Below are 21,540 nucleotides of genomic sequence, written 5' to 3' on the forward strand. Positions count from 1 at the left end.
TCCTGAATTTGGTAGTGTATTTATGTTTTATTGGGACAGATGCCTTGATGTATGCTTTGAGGCAGGCACAGAAATTATCCACAAATGTGGCAGCATTTAAGATGGGGTCATAGAGGTGAGGTAGCAGCTTAAACTTCATTAGGTCACAGGTTAGCTGGATTAGGTTTACCTTAGAGTGGTCTGTAAAGATAGAAGGGTTTTGTGGAAAATCAGGTTTTACCTTCATAGTGAGAGTTACCAAACTGTGGTCAGATTGGACCAGTAAAATGGTAACTGTAAGTGTGGAGCATTGGTGGCTATATTGGTGACAGCCATGTCTAATATTTTTAAACCCTAGTTGAGAATTGAACCAGTTGGTCTAGGAAGCTGTCATTAACAAAGTCCAGGAATCTTTGTGCATATTTATTTGAGGTGGTGTGAGTTTCCCAGTTAATGGAGGGATAGTTGAAGTCTCCCAAGATAATAATGTTATGGTCAGTGCAGGGAGGATTTCAGTTTGTTTAGACAGGCTTCATGGACAGCAGGTGACATGGAGGTATGGCAGTTGGCTATGATATGGTACAGAGTTCCATTTACCTTGAAAAGGATATGAACGTGTTGAAGGTCTTTGTCCTGGCCTATGAGTCTAGAGGTGAGATGGCTTCTTAGGAATACAGTCATGATTCTTCCAGTAACACCATCATTTTCTGCACTGGGACTGAAAGAGTCATAAACATTGAAACCTTGCACTCTGGGAGGAGGGGGTATTACTATTCTGAAACTGTGTTTCAGTAACTACAAAGATATATCTATATTTTCAAGAGTCAGGAAATCCTGTAAGTAGTGAAACTTCTTGTTTATACTTCTAGAATTGAGCAGTGTTACGTTTATAGAGTTTTCATTTTGATTGGCTATGTATGTAATTTGAGGAGACTGACAGTGCCTAAAAAGGTACTATAGGAAAGGAAAATATCCTGGCCAATATACAGAAGCCACATATGGAGAGATGATAAGTCACCAAGCAAAGGAGAGTAGTATTGCTAAAATTGAATTCATCAAGTCTTGGTTAGTACCTTCATGAGGTGGACCCTGTTTTTCACAAAATCTCACCAAGGTGACACCGATATATCATATATCATGGACAGAAGTAGGTCAAAAATTAAAAAAGCTAGCTGGGTGCACAAGACCCAGGATAAAAAAGTGCCCAATCCTGGTAGGTGCACTGGTGCCAGGACTGGAAAAAATGACAATGTAGAATCCTCAAAATATGGAAAGATTCCTACAATGGGGCTAGGCCAGGTCCAGGGGGAGGATGACCCCCCCCCCCCCATTGTTGAAGGAAGTAGCAATCCACAAAAATCGATAGGCCAAAGAAGAGCCATAAAGATGATAGAGTGGACTATTTAGGAGGCCTACTACTAGCGCTGATAACTTTAACATACTTCACATCCACTCATTCTATCACCTCACTACATAATACAATTCACCATTCATCACAAGCATACACTAAACCAAACATTCACACACATTTCCCCATTACAGCTACACAATTTCAAGACAGCCTAATGTTCTATATCTACAAAACACAACCAACAACAACACATACCTGTAAGATATCAGTTAAATACCACATAAAACAACACAAAATATAAAACACATATTACTGATCACAAGAAAATTGCTCATATCAGGAGACATTCACCCAAATGCAGGACCAAACAACCCCCTACTCCCACCCAAACAAAAGTCAGACCTACTAATCATTAACATAAATACCAGAAGTCTGACAAACAAACTTCCAGATTTCCAAGCCTTCATAACACACTACTCCCCAGATATACTAACTATCACTGAAACCTAGCTAAAAACCACCATCCAAAACAAAGAAATTCTACCACCAGGATATAACATTATAAGGCAGGACAGGCCAAACAAAAAGGGAGGAGGAGGAGTAGCCATACTCTTTAAAAACATACTCAAATTAAAACCCCTAGAAATTCCACCCCCAGCATTTCAAAACGTAGAAACCATAATCTCAACTCTAGCCATAAACAATACCAAGAAAATCAACATAATCTGTAGTTACATCCCCCCAGGCAATAACTCTCCCACCATAGAAGAATTATTACAATGGATCTCAGTCAAACTTCCCAATAACACCATTCTCTTAGGTGACTTGAACACAAACTGGTTAGCCTGCAACTCCAACAACCCCACCAGCCATATTAATCTCTTTGGCTTTACCCAGTTCATTCTAGAACCTACTAATGTAGACAAAAGATCACACAAGCAATCGTTTTTAGACTGGACACTACTAAACTACCCAAAACATTACTATCACACTGGATGTCTACCAGACACCCTGAGTGACCACCTCCCTACATTCCTCCTGGGAAAACGCTCCAACATAACCAACCCAATTATCTTTAGACAAGTCAGAGATAAAAGAAAACTAAATACACAGGAACTAAGCCACACCCTAAAACACTGTAAATGGAATCCACTACTATCACTAGACTTAGACCAAGCCATAGACTACTTTAACAACACTTTCACTAGCATCCTCAACTCAGCTGCACCCATTAGAAAGATCAGAGTCAAGTCAAACTATGCTCCATGGCTAAGCAGGGACACAAGAGCCCTATTAAAATCCAGAGACAGAGCATGGAGATCCTGGAAAAAAGACAATACCAACCTAACCAAACAAAACTACCAAAAACTAAGAAACCAAGCAAAAAGACAAACCATACTCAATAAACAAAACTATTTCCTCACCAGCCATACTAAGCATACAAGAGACCCACAAAAATTCTGGAATTCCATCAACTCCCTACTCAACCCTGGAAAAACATCCACCCCAACTCCCACCACCAATAATAATACCACAGACATTGCATCCCAATTTAACCAACACTTCACTCAAACAATTCTATCACTGTCCTATCAGATCCCCAAAACCTACCACCCAAACCCACCTAGCAAGCCCCTTAACAATATCCCCTCTCTCACACTCTCTCCTGTCCTCACCAGTACTATTAAAAACTCCTAGAAAAACCTAAAACCCACCACCCTTGCTGCAGACAACCTACCTGCTGACTTCCTAAAAATGACAGCTGACTCCCTCAAATACCCAGTATCCATCCTAATAAACCACTCCATACAGGAAGCCTACATCCCTAAACTATGGAAAGTATCTAACATCATCCCTCTTCACAAAGGAGGAAACTGTTATGAGTTCTCCAACTACCGGCCAATAGCCATTCTATCCCCCTTATCCAAAATACTTGAAAGATGTATACACTCCCAAATTGTGCAATTCCTAAACTCTAACAACCTACTGTCACCCACTCAAAATGGCTTCCGACAACACCATAGCACTACTACCACTCTTCTGACCTTTACAAACATAGTGAACCATCACAGAAATAATAACAATTTCGTATCAGCAATATTTCTTGACTTATCCAAGGCATTTGACATGGTGTCACACATAATGCTACTGGACTCCATGTCCTCCCTATGCTTTGCCCCTTCCACTATTGCATGGTTTAAATGCTACTTATCAGACAGACAGCAGTCTGTTCAGTGGCACAATACACTATCACCACTACTACCTACAACCATAGGAGTCCCACAGAGTTCAATATTAGGACCCCTACTTTTTTCCATTTTCACTAACAACCTCCAGTCCTCCACCTAAAATGCCTCTCTCATACAATACACAGATGACTCCACTCTCATCTGCTCTGCACCATCACTCACAACCCTTCAAAAACTTACTCAAGACTCCTTCACCTCAGTAGAAAACTGGATTACCCAGATACAACTAATCCTTAATCCCAACAAAACCAAACTACTCATTTTCACACCTAACAAATCTAAATCCATCAACCAACCTTTTACAATCACTGCCAAAAATGGTACCAACATCTTACCCACAAACCATACCAAGCTCCTTGACGTGGAAATAGACAACAAACTACTGTTTGATGTATATATAGCACAAACCATAAAAAAGGTCCACAAAAAAATTAGGGACACTGTATGGACACAAAAAATTCCTAACTGACCAAGCACACGTGACACTTTCCCAAATACACCTTCTATCTACTCTAATGTACGCCGCTCCAATCCTAACACACATAAGAAAACAGGACCTTGAACAACTTCAGTCATGCTACAATAAAATTGTCAGATTTGCTTCTAAATCCAACTACAAATCACACCATTGTCTTGCACTACGTAAACTGCAATGGCTAGAACTACCCCAGCTAACCAACTATCATCAACTAACAATTGCCTACAATATTTTGAACTATCCACTCAAAACCCCATCTCTTAGTCAGTTAGTAACCAAGCATACATCAAATCATCCCCTACGCTCTTCAGAAAAAACACTTTTGTCTATCACCAAAGCCAACAACTACGCAGGACAAGCCCTATTCTCTCACAGCATAGCAAGAAACTGGAATAACCTTCCCCCTAACCTTACCTCTGCTACATCATCCAATATCTTTAAAAGCTCTCTAAAAGTCCACCTCATGAATAAATGGATATGCCTATGCATCACATAACATTCAAACATATCTCTTGTGACCACAATTTCTACTCTCACTGTCTGATATATATATAGTATATCGTTTGACACTGTACAATAATTTATTTCAATCTGCTGAACTTTATTGTAAACTGTACATAATCTATACCTGAACATTTGAAGTGGTGAATTTATCATACATTGTACATAATCTATATCTGATCATCTGAGGCTTGAACTTATTGTAATGTTCTGAACTTATCAGAAATTGTACATAATCTGTGTCTGAACATTTGATTTGTGAACTTATTGTAAACTGGAACTAAAATGTTATGGAGCTTTTCTCCCCAGGCCTCCGCTTTAAATGGACCTGTGTCCAGTCGGACTATCCTGGTAAACAAATGTAAAATAAAATAAAATAAAAAAAAAAATAAGAAAGAAATTCTTTATTGTTACTATTATGCAAAAAGGCCAGAATTTCCAGATGAAAGATATACAAAAAGATTAAGAGAGAAATTACAGGGAAGAAAAATACTTTCACAAGAAAAACTGTCTGGAGCCTCAAATAAAAATTTGTGTTCATTAATGCAACAGATTTGTGAAAAACATTATATAGACCAAGAAACTTTGATCTGTTTGGAAAAAGAAGCATCTGAGGAAGTGTGAAAATAATAAACAACAAAACTAGAGATTTTTGAAAAGTATAAAAAAAGAAATATGGACATGGGAAAGAAAGAGAGATTTGATATGGTGCAATGCAAAGTTGAAAGCTAAATTAATCAATACAAAAAAAGGCAGCCCTAAAGACATTCTAAGAGAAATATAGGCAAAGGCAACCAGATATGGAAAACTTCACAATAAAGAAAATAATATCACAAAGAGGGGATGCAGAAAAGAAAATTAGAAAAGTAGAAGTAAAAAAAATAGAAGTTGAAGTTATGGAGTGCCTGCAAAGTGAAGAATTTGCTGTGGAAGGTCTAATGCAGGTTACATCACAGTATGATGGTACAAGTCTCCAAAGTAAGGAGAAACAGGAAGATCAGGAGGCATATGAAGAAGAAATATGGACATGGGAAAGAAAAAGAGATTTAATATGGTGCAATATTTATGCAAAGGAGAAAGCAAAACTAATCAATATAAAAAGAGCAGCACCAAAGATACTTGAAGAGAAATACAGACAAAGGAATCCAGACATGGAAAACTTTACAATACAAAAAATAAGAAGACAAAGAGAAAAAGTGGAAAAGAAGGTTGGCAATGGAGAAGTTACAGAAATAGAAACTGAGGTCATGGAGTACCTGTGAAGTAAAGGATTTAGTGTAGAAAATTTAACTCATAAAGCACTGCAGCAGGATAGAGCAAAAGACATATAAATTAAGGAGAAATCAGTGGAATGGGAAGCAACCATACAGTTGCCATATGAAGATATTTTGGAGCCTCCCACAGGAAACTAGTATAAATGTTCACTTGAAGTTGGACAGCAAGAGAAGGAACAGGAAACTGTGGCAACTCTGGAGCAGTCAATGTTGAGGAATGATAGGCCAGTGAATTCCCATATGACAGAGCGGCAGAGGACACAGGATAAAATTGAACAGAATGTGTCACACGAAGATGCTATCAAACTTTCTACAGAATGCCCACAGAAAATAGACAACAAAAAAAAAGTGTCCTCAGTTTAGAAGAAAATGAGCTAAGAGAAGAGTTGCTTGATTTAATAGAGACAGATAGATATATTAAGATCAATGAAAGAAATAGGCCACAGAAGGTCAATAAAACCCAAAAGGTTAGAAGTTTGATAAAACAAATGAACACAGTAATTAGGACTGTCCATACAAACCCATGTGATATAACATTACTGTGCAGCTGAATTAATAACAGATAAATTCTACCCCAAGAACACAGGGTAGTAAAGGAAAGGAAGGAAAAAAATTGAATACCATTATGGAAGTATCAACTAGAGAAAACTATAAAGCAGTTAAGACAAGAAGTGTCACTGTTAGAGTATCGAAGACAGAACAGATCAACAAAAATACTCAGAAAGATAGACAGAATAAAAGCAATGTGCAGTATTATAACTGATCAGGATTTATTATTCACTATCGCAAATAATAAATTAAAAATATCAGCAAAGGCAGAAAAACTTAGAAGATACACAGATAAATATAGAGGAAAAGTACAAAATAAGCAATTTATTGATGACCCCAAAAAGTTTTATAGAGAATTGGAAAACAAGGTCAAAGTAATTAAAAGACCACCCAAAAGGAAGAAATAGATACATTTTGATGAAGTATTTATGATGATCCTGTAGAGCATAATGATGCTAAATCAATAGAAGAAGTTAAAGAAAGTATAAGAAGTTCAAAGGTACAGGATATGAAATGGGATAAAGTAACAGCCAGACAGATTGAAGCAAAGTTAAGAAAAGCCTCTAACTGGAAAACACCAGGCTCAGATGCAGTACCTAACTTCTGGTTAAAAGTATTAACATCTTTGCACAAAGATTTAGCCATGAGTAAGAACTATTTATATGCGCACCCTGAACAGACACCAACCTGGCTAACAACAGGAAAAACAATGCTCTTACTTACAAATGAACTTCCAACCTACCCTAAAAATTATAGGATAATAACTTGCCTTCCAAGTACGTATAAACTAAACACCAGAATTGATGCCGACAGAGTTTATAGTCATTTAGAAGAAAACTCAGTCATGATAATAGAACAAAAGGGTAATAAAAGAAAGTCATATGGAAGAAAGGGTCATCTGTTGCTAAATAAAATCATAATGGAGAACTGTAAAAAGGGGAAGAATCTAAGTATGGCATGGATTGACTACAAAAAGCATTTGATAGTATCCCACCTTCACGGATAAAAGAGTGCTTAAAAATATATAAGATACACCCTACACTGATCAGCTACTTTACAGTGACCATGAAACAGAGGCAGGCCACAATAAAGAAAAACTTGATTATTCCAGGGATAAAATAAAAAGGGGGATATTCCAGGTTTACTCCCTGTCACCTCTGCTATTCCGTCTTGCCCTTAACCCATTAAGCTGTCTACATAGCAGATTAGGCCATGACTATAATTTGGCATCTAGAAAACAACAAAGTGTAAAAACTTCTCAGCTTAGTGATTGGAGGATATTGCCCAATATTGGTCAATATAGTTTTACACCAGATGCTTATTATGAGTGTTCCATTATGTCCCTCTTCATAGGATCCAAGGAGGTATGTCTCAAGTCATTCACTACCACAAATTATATATGTCCAGTATCTATAAATGAAGGGTGCAAAGGTCTGTAATAAATGTAGCAGCAACAAATGGATATGTAAAGAAGTGACTACCAATTTGCCTAGGTATCACAACAGCAGATTAGTACAGTGATGACACAATCTGTAGTCTACAGCTAAGACTGGAATAAGGCTCCAAATACCTGCAGCAGACAGCAGATGATAAGTGCAAAAGACATTAAAAGCAGCTACAATAAGAACTGGTTTCTTGCAAACAGCGACTATAGATTGGCTCAGACGGCACAATCACAGTTTTAGTACAAATTTACAGATCGCAGCAAGGATTAGATTAGGCTCGGAATGCCCACAGTTGGAAAATATAGTGGAAGAGACAGTAAACAACAGGCCTACTACAAACAGAAACTCAGCCCTGAGTGATATAAATCTCTGCAAATATTCTTAAGTGCACACAACTTTGCTAGAGAGTCTGCATCTGTCTGCAGCTGTTGTTAGTCATGTGCATGAGTCCACAGGAGTGTGTGGGCATGGCCTTTTGGATACTGTCATTTAAATATAAAGTCTATCACAGTAAACACCTCAAAAGAGAAATATTGAGAGACCCATATAACTGCTACACTCATTCACACTATTGTATATAATTTCTGCATACAGTAGCCAGAGACATGAATGGCTGTCATACATCGCCCTGTTACTCATTAAAGTGCATTTAACAATGAAACACAGACCTTTTCTCTAAATATTTTTATCTGAAAGATAGATTAAGAATGCAGTTAGCAACTAATCAGCTTTCACATTCTGCCTATTTCTGTACTTACAAAATAAGCAAGGGATGATGCATAAAAAGAAGAAACTATTTCCCTCCATATCAGAGATGCTTAATATTGTTCCATGGATTCTAAAACTGCCTGTTTTTTAAGCCTGTTATCACTTCAGTAAGGCTTGTTACTCTTATTCCAATCTTTGAGTAAAAAAAAAAAATGTTCTCATTTCTCCCACGTCATCAAATACATGGTTGCCAGTGCACCTTAACATTTTGTCACTGGCTTTATTAAATAATATGTGCATTAACACAGATTGATCTTTTTTTTTTGTAGTTACTACTCTTGTTTGCTCAAAGAAACATCACCTATTTCAGAGAGATCAAATAACTGTTGAAAAAGCCATTCCATGGCATAATGGGATAAATCCCTGAGCATGATTAGTGGCTGGGATGACTGATGGAGTGGCAAAGAGGGATGGCAGTGCCTGTCCTGGGTGAGAGGGAATTTGATGATGCTCTCATAGGGGAGCCATGGTCCAAAGAGGGGAATTGCCCTTGAGTGCAACTGATGAGGACAGAAGATGGAGAAGGGAGAGGGGAAAGTATATAAAGATCTCACTCAGGAGAGATGCAAAGATGGCCAAGCCCCAGAATGCTCTTAGGATCCCTGACTGGTGTCAGCAATACCATTAATAAGTCTGCAGGGGTAGACCCAGAATGGATTTGAGGCACTGGGAAGCTGGGTCAGTTAAATGATGTTCGAAGGGAGACCAAAAAAAGTTTCTCCTTTTGGTCTGGTCCTCATATAATTGGTGGTTTTCTGGCAAATCAGTGAGGCTTGACGTCACTGAATAATGACACATATTTGAATTTTGGACTTGTATACTTCAGAATGTACATGCTGACACAAAATGTACTATTGTAGCAACTTTCTAAGTTTGTAAAAGCAACACTTAAAATATGTCTCTATTTTGTTACTTTGTTCCCCTATTATTTTAAATTTTGTTCAGAGTTTTTGTGCTAGCAGGCTGAGAGATATGGCAGGGGTTACTTTTTTGTAATACTGTAAAAGATGAGAATATGTGTTATCGTCTTTTTTTGATGATTTCTGTAGGTAATTTGGCAGTGTAATGTTTAAAATTAGTTTCTAAATCCCTACACGAGGCATTTGCTCCTGTTAACTTTAAGTATCCATACCAAATTAATAACGGAAACATAGAATGGATTCACCTATCTACGGATTCTGGTATTCCAATATATAAAGAGTTAAACTTTAAAAAGTCAGGCAAATAAATTGTATGTAGAAAGCTAAAACAGTGCATTTCATATTTAGATTTATTACATCCAGAACCTCACTCAACATACTCACATTACTCATTAGTGTGGCTGATAAAGTCAGAGTTTGGTCACTCCTTTTGTGCCCCTCACTGTAAGACCAAATGTTACAAACTGGAAAAGCTGTAGAGATGTATGTGACAAAACGTGGCTTCAGGAGTAGACCATCTAAATACAAAAACATATTGTAAAAACTCCACTTCCTTTCCCTGTTTTTGCATATTACACGGGTTATAGCCATATTAGAGGAGTTATTTTCCTATTCTAGAAGGTTAAGAATATGTCTTTGATAGCTTGGAATTAAATAAAAATGCCAGGTGGCATTCTTGACACTTTCATCTATTTTTGTGTATTTCCATAACAGGGTTGGTAGGCTGGTTAAGTTACTCATTCCAGTCACAACCCAAGCTCCAGGGGAACAAATAAAAACATTAATAATTAGTAACAGACTGACTACCTTATTACACAAAGTATTAACTGTTGGTGCACAATAACATATTAACAATAAGTATGTGTATTTCTGATTGCTTACTTAGAATCAAAAAGTTAGTGCGATAGGTACAATATTTACATCGTTGATTTACAGCCTGGGTTACAGGTGGGCTTTGATGGATGTCACTGGCAGTGTGCTGGTTATAGCGTAGACTCTGGCTCTGAAATAGATGCAGACTGAGTCAGTTTTTAAGTGGTGTTTAAGTTTTGATTTGAAGTCTTATAAAGTAGTTTGTGGTCTTATCTCAGGTAGGAAGTGGTTCCAAATGGGTGATCAATCATGGCTAATGCTCTTTCTCTTCCCCTTAAAGAATAGAAAAATATGGCTGTATAATGTAATCGTCCATTGTCTGAGGTGTTTGCAGAGAGTATAGAATGGTTCTCTTGATAATTAGTTTAGATTATAGATGCAGGCAGTGGCCAAGTGTGAGTATTCTGAGTATAAATGTACGAAGTTCTAATAGTGGTCTATTTTGTCTGGGGAGACAGTTAAGGTGCTTGAGTAGAGCAGAATAATGAGTGTGCTGACTGGCTAAAAGGGCAAATCTGTTACTTTGGAGTGGAATGTTCATAGTGGGAGTCCATACTCTAGTCTGAACCATTTAAACCACAACTTTGAATGCAGTTTAGTTAAAACCATGAGCAGAAAACAAAAGGCAGCCTTCTGGTTTACAATAAATAGTTAAGATATGGAACAGAATGTCAGCAGGGGCTAAGATCAGCCATAATAATAAAACATTTAAGGAAAATTTAGACAATCATTATAATGAATGGTTTCAACTCCACAATGTTTTGTGATGGGCCTATGGACGTTTAGCCCTTTTATTCTGTTTATGATGAAATGATTATAATGATTGTGAGGCATTTTCCATCTTCACATCTTCAGACTGTATATTATTCTCTTACATCACTTTTTGAGTAAAGATTGTAGCCACAAGGACTCTCTCTCCCTGTATATACATACATGTATGTATAGATATATATAATATATATATATATATATATATATATATATATATATATATTATATATACATACATACAGTATATCTATACTCCTAATGTAATTACATGTTTTTTATTATTTTCTCCACTGCCCTGTATTTGTTGTACCTCATTGCTTGTTTCACTTTCATGTGAATAAACTTCATCATTAGTATTATATATTCCCTTTATGTCAGTCTAGTAGCAATATTCTGCCCCTCACTTGCGTGTCTGCAGTGGATCACCAGCTGCCTGGGTGCATCATTTATCTTTAAATGTTCCTGGTATTAATCTCTGGAGCTGGGATCACACAAGTGGTGGTTGGGGGATGTTTGGTACACCCTAAGAGGGCAGAGCCAATGACATCATGTGCATCACCACATGCAATGTCAGCTCATTCCAGCCTTCCCCTCAGACATCATAATTTTGCTAGAACCCTATCCTGTGGTTATAACAGATCATCACCACTGGAAGTGTATCTTTATTAAGACACTCTTTCCCACCCCCTCTCTCCCTGACTTCTCCAGCACCAAAGCCCCTGGTGGATCTTGGTTCATTTGGATTGTAACAAGGGACGGGCTGACAAGCTAGTGCAAGCACAAATCAAACTCATGCTTGGGTTCCAGCAGGTTGATGAATTGAGAATGAGCCAAACTACTTCAGGCTTCATTTCCTGCTTTTTTTTAAAAGTCTCTAGTTCAGTCCAGACCTTCATGCTGGTGGGGGGGGGGGGGGTGATACTAACAATGTATCATGAAGATAACATAAATGACTAAAATGACATAATAACCAGCTCAGCTAGCATGGAAGGAGAATCCTCTGACTATAACCAAAATTATCCAAATATGCTTAGTAGCTCTGGCATCTGAAATAGTTGCAGGGGAATGGAGGAGTGCTACAGCATCGCCAGCTCATCACTATTCATGAACAGTCAGTGGGGGTGCAGGCTCAGCTCATCACTATTCATGAACAGAGTGTGGGGGTGCAGGCTCAGCTCATCACTATTCATGAACAGAGTGTGGAGGTGCAGGCTCAGCTCATCACTATTCATGAACAGAGTGTGGGGGGTGCAGCTCAGCTCATCACTATTCATGAACAGAGTGTGGAGGTGCAGGCTCATCTCATCACTATTCATGAACAGAGTATGGGGGTGCAGGCTCAGCTCACCACTATTCATGAACAGAGTGTGGGGGTGCAGGCTCAGCTCATCACTATTCATGAACAGAGTGTGGGGGTGCAGGCTCAGCTCATCACTATTCATGAACAGAGTGTGGGAGTGCAGGCTCAGCTCATCACTATTCATGAACAGAGTGTGGGGGGTGCAGCTCAGCTCATCACTATTCATGAACAGAGTGTGGAGGTGCAGGCTCATCTCATCACTATTCATGAACAGAGTATGGGGGTGCAGGCTCAGCTCACCACTATTCATGAACAGACTGTGGGCGTGCAGGCTCAGCTCATCACTATTCATGAACAGAGTGTGTGGGTGCAGGCTCAGCTCATCACTATTCATGAACAGAGTGTGGGGGGTGCAGCTCAGCTCATCACTATTCATGAACAGAGTGTGGGGGTGCACGCTCAGGGTATACATTCTGATGGTAAGGAGAAATGCTGTTGCCTGGTCAGTGGACTTTGCACACCTGAGTTATTTCGTTTTCAGAGGTGAGTGATATATCCGCACTGGTGCTGACTGCATGCCAGTTCCTGGAGTGTATTACATGGCATGTGCTATAGTGTTAGAACTGTAAATAAGGAAAAACTCTGGCTGCCAAATTATGATCCCTGTCAGTTGTCACAGTAAAGGGACAATGAGTACAATATTTGGTAGGGGGGAGACTGACAGTCAGTAGTCATGGTGAAGAAAAAGCCCCCAAATTTTGAAAATGCAAAGTCTCTCGTAGATAATGACTAATCCCAGCAGTACCCAGATGTTGTAAGACTGTTTGCAACTCAAATCTAATAGCAGAGTTCAAAGAAAGTTGGTCAAGTTCAACACTAAACAGCGTCAATTTCCCTTAAAGTCTGCAAAGACTTTGGACAAGATTTTTTTTCCCATGTAGATCTTGGAATATTTATTTCTTGCTTGAGAAACGCATATTACCAACTTCTTAAAAAGCCTTGTCTAGAGAACTTAAATATTTATCCTGCAAGACCCATTTTCTTAGTAGCAGTTACTTTAGCTATAGGAATTTCAGAACTGCTAGCATAGTTTGCTTCCCCAACTATTTATGATTTATAAAGACAGAGTTTGTTTACATACAAATCCTTTTAGCAGGTTGCTACAGAGTACAATCTCACTCAACCTATTCACTTCTTAGGTGTTTTTTACAAGTATGCAAAATCAGGAGAAGAGCTTCACTATTTTGTGGATGCCCACATACACCTGAGATATCACTACAAATAAGCCTAAGTTGTTTTGGAAGAGCAAATAGCTTTTTGTATTAATCATTAAAGCTAGAAAAGATATAAGGTCGTTACACCAAAGTATATCCCTCTAATTGTCTTCAGGTATTTCTGTAGGGAAAGATAAGGTCATTACACCAAAGTATATCTCTCTAATTGTCTTCAGGTATTTCTGTAGGGAAAGATAAGGTCATTACACCAAAGTATATCCCTCTAAGTGTCTTCAGGTATTTCTGTAGGGAAAGATAAGGTCGTTACACCAAAGTATATCCCTCTAATTGTCTTCAGGTATTTCTGTAGGGAAAGATAAGGTCGTTACACCAAAGTATATCCCTCTAATTGTCTTCAGGTATTTCTGTAGGGAAAGATAAGGTCATTACACCAAAGTATATCCCTCTAATTGTCTCCAGGTATTTCTGTAGGGAAAGATAAGGTTGTTACACCAAAGTATATCCCTCTAATTGTCTTCAGGTATTTCTGAAGGGAAAGATAAGGTCGTTACACCAAAGTGTATCCCTCTAATTGTCTTCAGGTATTTCTGTAGGGAAAGATAAGGTCGTTACACCAAAGTATTTCCCTCTAATTGTCTTCGGGTATTTCTGTAGGGAAAGATAAGGTTGTTACACAAAAGTATATCCCTCTAATTGTCTTCAGGTATTTCTGTAGGTAAAGATAAGGTCGTTACTCCAAAGTATATCCCTCTAATTGTCTTCAGGTATTTCTGTAGGGAAAGATAAGGTCGTTACACCAAAGTATATCCCTCTAATTGTCTTCAGGTATTTCTGTAGGGAAAGATAAGGTCGTTCCACCAAAGTATATCCCTCTAATTGTCTTCAGGTATTTCTGTAGGGAAAGATAAGGTCGTTACACCAAAGTATATCCCTCTAATTGTCTTCAGGTATTTCTGTAGGGAAAGATAAGGTCGTTACACCAAAGTATAACCCTCTAATTGTCTTCAGGTATTTTTGTAGGGAAAGATAAGGTCATGACACCAAAGTATATCCCTCTAATTGTCTTCAGGTATTTCTGTAGGGAAAGATAAGGTTGTTACACCAAAGTATATCCCTCTAATTGTCTTCAGGTATTTTTGTAGGGAAAGATAAGGTCATTACACCAAAGTATATCCCTCTAATTGTCTTCAGGTATTTCTGTAGGGAAAGATAAGGTTGTTGCACCAAAGTATATCCCTCTAATTGTCTTCAGGTATTTCTGTAGGGAAAGATAAGGTCATTACACCAAAGTATATCCCTCTAATTGTCTTCAGGTATTTCTGTAGGGCTATTATAATTTATATTTCAGAATTTTAGTCACTACTTTAATGCTTAGGAACATGCAAGGCATATGATCACATGGGCCATAAAATGCCTAGCCATACATAGCTTTAAGCTGACCCTTTTCAAGCACTTAAAAGTGCTTATATTCCAAATCTAGCAGAGCTGCACATGATAACCCTGTTGTAAATTTGTGTCTACCCATTTAGTCATCTAGACTAGCCTTAAAGGTAGCCATTTGTGCCAGTAGAGGTAACTTATTGCATAGATTAGGAATACGTTAGTGAGTCATGTTTCATAATTATCTTAAACATACCTCAAACGTACAAGATAAGCAGTATCACCTGGCACTCGATTGTTGTCCTTGACTGAAATGTTTTGTTCATAGATTAGATTCCTAGATTGTGCTCTGAATGACATTTGTATTGTAGCTTCTAAGTTCTCTGTCCAAACTTGCAAAAATAAGTGGACTGTGACCTCTAGTCCTTTAGTACCATGATGATCTCAAGCATATTCTAACAAGAGCTCATCAAAATGGCATAGCTGGCGAATCTGTCCTAAAAGTCCTGAAGACAGAGCTCTTTGATGTTACACACGTCAGTTATAAGTACTAGATCTGTGACAAGAAGCGCTCACTACAGGATGCAACTCCCAACCACTTTTGGAATATTTCTTTAGTTTTATTTCACAAAAAATGTGTATATTTTTGCTTGGAAAGGAGCTGGACATTTTTGGAAAGGCTAGTAATCATGAAAGTTATGGGGGGTGGGGGGTGTTTGAGGTCTGCAGTTTGAGAAAATGTAATGTGTTAAGCTGTCCTGAGGATGCAGTCATAGTATACATTGTGTAAACAGACATCATTCTCCCAGATACAGCATTACAGTCAATACCCAGAATTTTTGTCTTTTGTACTGTGCTCAAGAATCAAGCCACAGATCCTGTCAAATCAAAGCAGAATGATAAGTTATGAGAACTTCAGATCACATGCTAACCTTTTAATTTGTGGCATGCTACTGTACATAGAAGACAATTGAGACAGTTTTCTCTTGTGAGTAACTCATTTTATTTTTACATTTATTTTGCGTTTTAGGCAATTTTTGGTAGTTTTTCCAAATATGATAACAATAGGCACCGATACAAACGTTTGCTTCCACTTCATCAACCTGCTTGAAGATATCATCTTCCAATCCACCTTACTGACCATAAATACTCGCATCAATTTGCTTTCAGAACGTGTCCATGGTGACCCCAACTGGTATAAGTGCATTAATTTAAAGGTAAGAATAACAGTTATGTGTTATGGTACCTCACTTTATCCATTAATTACAACATGCAATATCCATTACAAAATGTAAACTGCCCTGTTAGAATTTATAATATTAAATTATTCAGGTGATGGTGATATATTGTAATCACACTAACAAGCAGCACCATTTAAGCAATAACTGACAATGTGGTGTGGTATATTGAAGATTTACCCATGGTTGGTGTGGTTTAATCATGAGGGCAAAGCCCAAGTGATTAAACAAAGGCAACCATGGGTAAATCTTCAATATACCACAACCACAGAGTCGGTTATTGCTATTATACGATGACATTATTTAAGAAAAAAATACTTACTTTTCTTAAATAATGTCTTTGTATAATGGCACATTACTGTTATTCCGTGGCTGGTGGTATACTGCTTTTTCGTTTTGATGTACTGCGCATGCATATGGGACTTGCATTCCCACACATACCCAGTACATCAATCCTTTGAAACAGAAGCAACGGAGAAACAAAAGTCTCAGTTGCTCCATTTTCTCTTTTTTTTAATTGTAAAAAAAAAGGTTTTGGGGCACTTTATACCAACAGAAAAAAGTCCAGATGACCAGACCTTTTTCCATTGGTATATTGTGGGATTTACAATGGGCACGCTGGTTGGACTGGCCAATCAGTGTGCACATTTTCAAGTGTTAATAGGGAGTCATTGTATAATTAACTATTGGAGATGCCACAGCATGATAAAAATATGACCAGGAGGTAATTGGCATGTGTTGCTATATTGTAAGTGAAGAGTTTAAAGAAATACTTTCGATATGGGAAATTTTCACATTTGCACACAGTGAGTAGTTATAGATATTAAAACTATGCAATATTTGTATGCATTTACCTAAACTGAAAATTGAAGATAAATAATTATACTAGATGATTTTTTTAACTCTTTGATAAGCTGATGTATGTTGAATATAAATATTAAGCCTTATACATAACTGAATCACAAAGATACAGCATGTATGTCCATGCTGATGGCACCATGGATAAACTAATGAGCCTGAGAAGCCAAAAAGAATTATGGGGGGGGTTTGGTTTGAGTGGTTTAGGGTCAGTTCTCTCTCTTACTCTCTAGTTCTTTCAGCTGTTTAGCCATTGCTCACAGGTCAGAAGTTGTCCATATATTTGTCAAAACTTCATAAGACTATATCTGCTGAATAATATTACTGACCATGTAGACTGTGAAGGCAAACAGAGTAATTGGCAGAATGAATGGTTGTTTAAAACCATAATTCCATATGACTACATGCATCATTTAGACTATGTCCAATAAACTTGATGTGTTTAACAAGTAACGTTCCTCCACCTTTCCAGTTAACATCAGAGAAGGAAACTAGTAGACATTTGGAAAATATAAAGAATAGCCTGGGTAGTCTACACTCATCCCAGCATGTCCTAAAACGTAGTTGTAATAACTGTGCTCCTTCCTTACGTGTCTCTTGCTCCTCTTCATGATCTCAAACTGTAGCTTCAACTGTAACCTTTGGGAGTACAGATTATCTCTCTCATTCTCTCTTTTAATATTTTTTCTGCTTATAATTTTTAAACCTATATTAACATTTAGGCACTTCTTGTGGGACATGCTATTATTCATTTCTATAGATAATAAATTAGCTTCTTTATCTGAGCAGTCACTTGCATTTAGTAATCATGGACTACTGAAAGTGGAGAGAAAGGACACTTGAATGATATTGCACTTTGTGAGATTAAACCATATCCCTTACTTGTTAAACGAAAAGAAGTGCTCAGCAGTCAGTGGACTAACCAAGCACTCCGAAGCCATCACGAACTTGCAAAACGTAAGAACAAACTTTAGAAAAACGAAAAGAAGTGCTCAGCAGTCAGGTTATCCCTTACTTGTGTTATATTAACTTGATACCAATAAGAGTATCATGTGTGGTATTTAATTTCCCTATAAATAATCACCCCAACATGATTCATAAGGACCTTTGCACTGTACAGAATACTTGTTGGGAACCATGTTTAACAGCAGGTTTCATAATTATCCTAAACATTCTGCAAATTAACAAGATAAGCAGTAACCCCTCTGCACACATTTCTAAATGTAAGTAACCTGATTATAACAAGACACTTGACTGTTATCATTGTCTGAAATGTTTTGTTCATAGATTAGATTCATGGATTATAAGCAGACTAATGACCTGGGGGGGGGGGGGGACTTTCTAACCCTAAACAAGTTTTCCTGAAAGAATAATGATGTCTTGTATCCAAAGAGGACATTGAGGGCCAGTCATTTATAAGCTACTTTGGTCCATAAGAGACATGGGTGCCAGGCCTGGTGTAAATTTTCTATTCCCCATCCACTGGTCTAGGTTGCACTTAAACTGGGTAATAGACAAACTCAGCTTCACTAGTTTGGGAAGCCTGTTCCATAGGGGGGGGGCACTCCCTGGGACACAAATCTGTCTCTCCAACATGTTCTGGTTAAGTCACAGACAAAATTGAGGTCCTTAGACCCTGCATTTCTGGTATTGTTTAACGTAGAAATATGCAGGTGGTTCATAAGTGTGGGATTTGCGGATGCCTTGTAAGCCAGGCATAGATCACCTCTCACCTATCTATATTAGACTGAGTCGAGGGAAAGGGCTTTATGGCACTCTGCATAAAGCAGGTTTGCTATGCATTGTATTCTTTTTGTGAGGAACATCAGAGGTTGCTCTAACTGCTGCATATGCCCAGGTAGGTATATACTGAAGGGAGCATTGTACTCTGTTTAGTCTGACAAGGGCAGAGTACAGTCTAATAATGACCTCTTTGGACCTAGATGCCATGTCCTTACTTAGAAGTTGCATAACATAAAAGGATTTCCTCACCACTGTGAAAGTATTTAAAGGGAACTTACACTTTGAGATATCAGTGTCTACACATTACAAAGGGGAATTACACTGCAAGACAACAGTGTCTATACAGATCACTGCTAGGCACTACTGTAGGGAAAGCAGGAGTTCTAACTAAAGACAGTAAGAAAGGTCAAAAAGCTCAGATATTCAACACAGAAACACTCAATTAATGACAAAAATAATGCAAAAACCAAGTGTTGCAACAGTGCATATGGTAATATAAGTCTTAGTTTGCTAGTAGGTTATGAACCGAACATTGTGCAACTGTGGTGCTTAAATAGCAGAGGAGATTCAATAAAACAATAACACAAACAATGCCGTGTGGCTAATCAAAAACAGCACACCCTTCTTTCCTTTACATATCTCCTGCCCAGAAAATGACTCGGGTATCTCACTAAACTGGAACCAAGGCAGTTCTAGCTAAAGACTGAAAAAACTGTCAAAAAAGTTCACATATTCAGCACAGACACACTCAATTAATACTTTACCCCTACATAAAAATAATGTTTTTTTCTCTTTAAGTTTTAGTTTGCATGTAATATGCTGTAAACATGTGTGTTGTCAATCTTTTCTCATCCACGTATACACACACACACATACATATAGATACATATATACAATATAATATATATATATATATATATATATATATATATATATATATGTATATATATATAGAGAGAGAGAGAGAGGGAGAGAGATAGTATATCTTAATGTAATTGAGTGTTGTTTGTTGAGAGATTTGTGTGGTATCACTTTATTGAGTGTTTTACTTATTGTTTGATGGCTTTGTGGGAACTAGAAACTGTATACTTGAAAGTCATCACAAGTATGTTTTTGGTTACCGTACCAGCAATGCTTATCATTTGTAGCAGTTTGAAGTTTTCAGGTTGTCCAAATGTTTGAAACTTAAGGTTCTCAGAATTTAACAAATACAAGGCACATTTCAATGCCAAGAAACCAAGAGCCAAAATGGAATGCACTAGTGCCACAAACCACACAACCAAGTTGTCTTGAATACCACAATGCAGTAAAATACAGAGTTGTTTAAGATTAAGTGCTTTCATCTCCCAAAAATCACGACTTCATCAGAACTAATTTTACAAAGAACCCATTCAGACGTCACATGAATAAAACATTACCCAAGTTTAAAACACACTTACCACTAAAATAAAAATAAAAAAAGAATGTTTATGTTAAAAATTAAACTTCTTTAATTAAAAAAGTAACATTCTAGTAGATTTTTTGTATAATAAGTAAGTAACAACTAGCCAGTTCACAGAACTTAACAATTAATAACATGTAAGAGCTTATACAAACACATATAGTGCAGTACAAGTTCTACATTTTTTCTAGTTCATAATTTGGCAGTGCTTAATGTTAGCATAGTGTTAAAAGATATTAAGCTACAGATTCCAAATCAGTTAATTATACTCCAGTATCAGCTCCCCTAGGTAGGGTGGAAACATTCTCAAGAACAAATACAAACTTGGAATGCTATTTATACTGCAAAGTGTGTCTAGAAAGTGCATTATTGTAATTTTTATTTTCTGTATCATAACTGTGTTTATAAATACACTTCCATATAGTTCTCGCCATCTTTCTCACATAAAAATAGTGAGAATAATCACAGAAATGACAGAAACATAAATAGACCACTCCTTTCATATCACATATATATTTTCCATTAAATATCAATTCGGCTTCAGTTCTGGCCCAGAGTAAATGCACTTACACTACCTACAATTACATTTCACTAATCTCTTTATATTGTTTGTTTAGCCATTTGTGTTGTGTGCCTGTAATGCTAGTTTTCCTTTATATTAATATTTATATGCCTGTTATAAGTAAAACAAGGCCCTTCACCTAATGTTTCCAGGGCCCCATAAAAGCAAATAATTTTTTTCTAGTTTTATTTATTTTATGATGTTTGTATCAGACCATACTTGAGTAGCATTGCTCTGCTAAAGCTAATAATATTAACAGATGCTTTTTTTAGTTACCAGAACTGCTGTTAGCTAGTAATCATTCCACAAGAACTCATTTTTATTTGATCCTACTGCCTTCCAGAATTTCATCCCTTTGTGTTGAAAGAAATTGGTAAGGCTACCCCCTTTTTAAAAATATACCTATCAAAATTTCCATCTCATTTTTATGTGGTGTCAGCTGAAGTTATCCTTACTATCTTCACAATTTGGCCTTTAACCTACCCTCATTTTTTTGCCAGAAAGGGGGGTACCCTTGAAAATATAAATATAAATTACAGAAGCTGGGCTTCCTGTAAATGGCCAAAATAAAAATACTTGTGTTCTTACTGATAGCTATATTTAGGTAATTTATTTTTACACTGGA

The 21,540-nt window shown here is 37.3% G+C and overlaps 1 protein-coding gene across 1 annotated transcript in view; it reads left to right on the top strand.

The window, feature by feature from the left end:
• The window catches only part of LOC122808690 (alpha-2-macroglobulin-like), a 1,814,690-nt gene that overhangs the window by 82,285 nt on the left and 1,710,865 nt on the right, over positions 1–21,540 (top strand). Inside the window, exon 2 of the mRNA XM_044079678.1 lies at positions 16,104–16,290. Coding sequence (XP_043935613.1) covers positions 16,104–16,290 — 187 coding nt within the window. The remainder of the gene's footprint in view (positions 1–16,103; positions 16,291–21,540) is intronic.

The sequence above is a fragment of the Protopterus annectens genome, chromosome 8.part0, assembly GCF_019279795.1.
Source record: "Protopterus annectens isolate FY-2018-M chromosome 8.part0, PAN1.0, whole genome shotgun sequence".
Taxonomy (NCBI): domain Eukaryota; kingdom Metazoa; phylum Chordata; order Ceratodontiformes; family Protopteridae; genus Protopterus; species Protopterus annectens.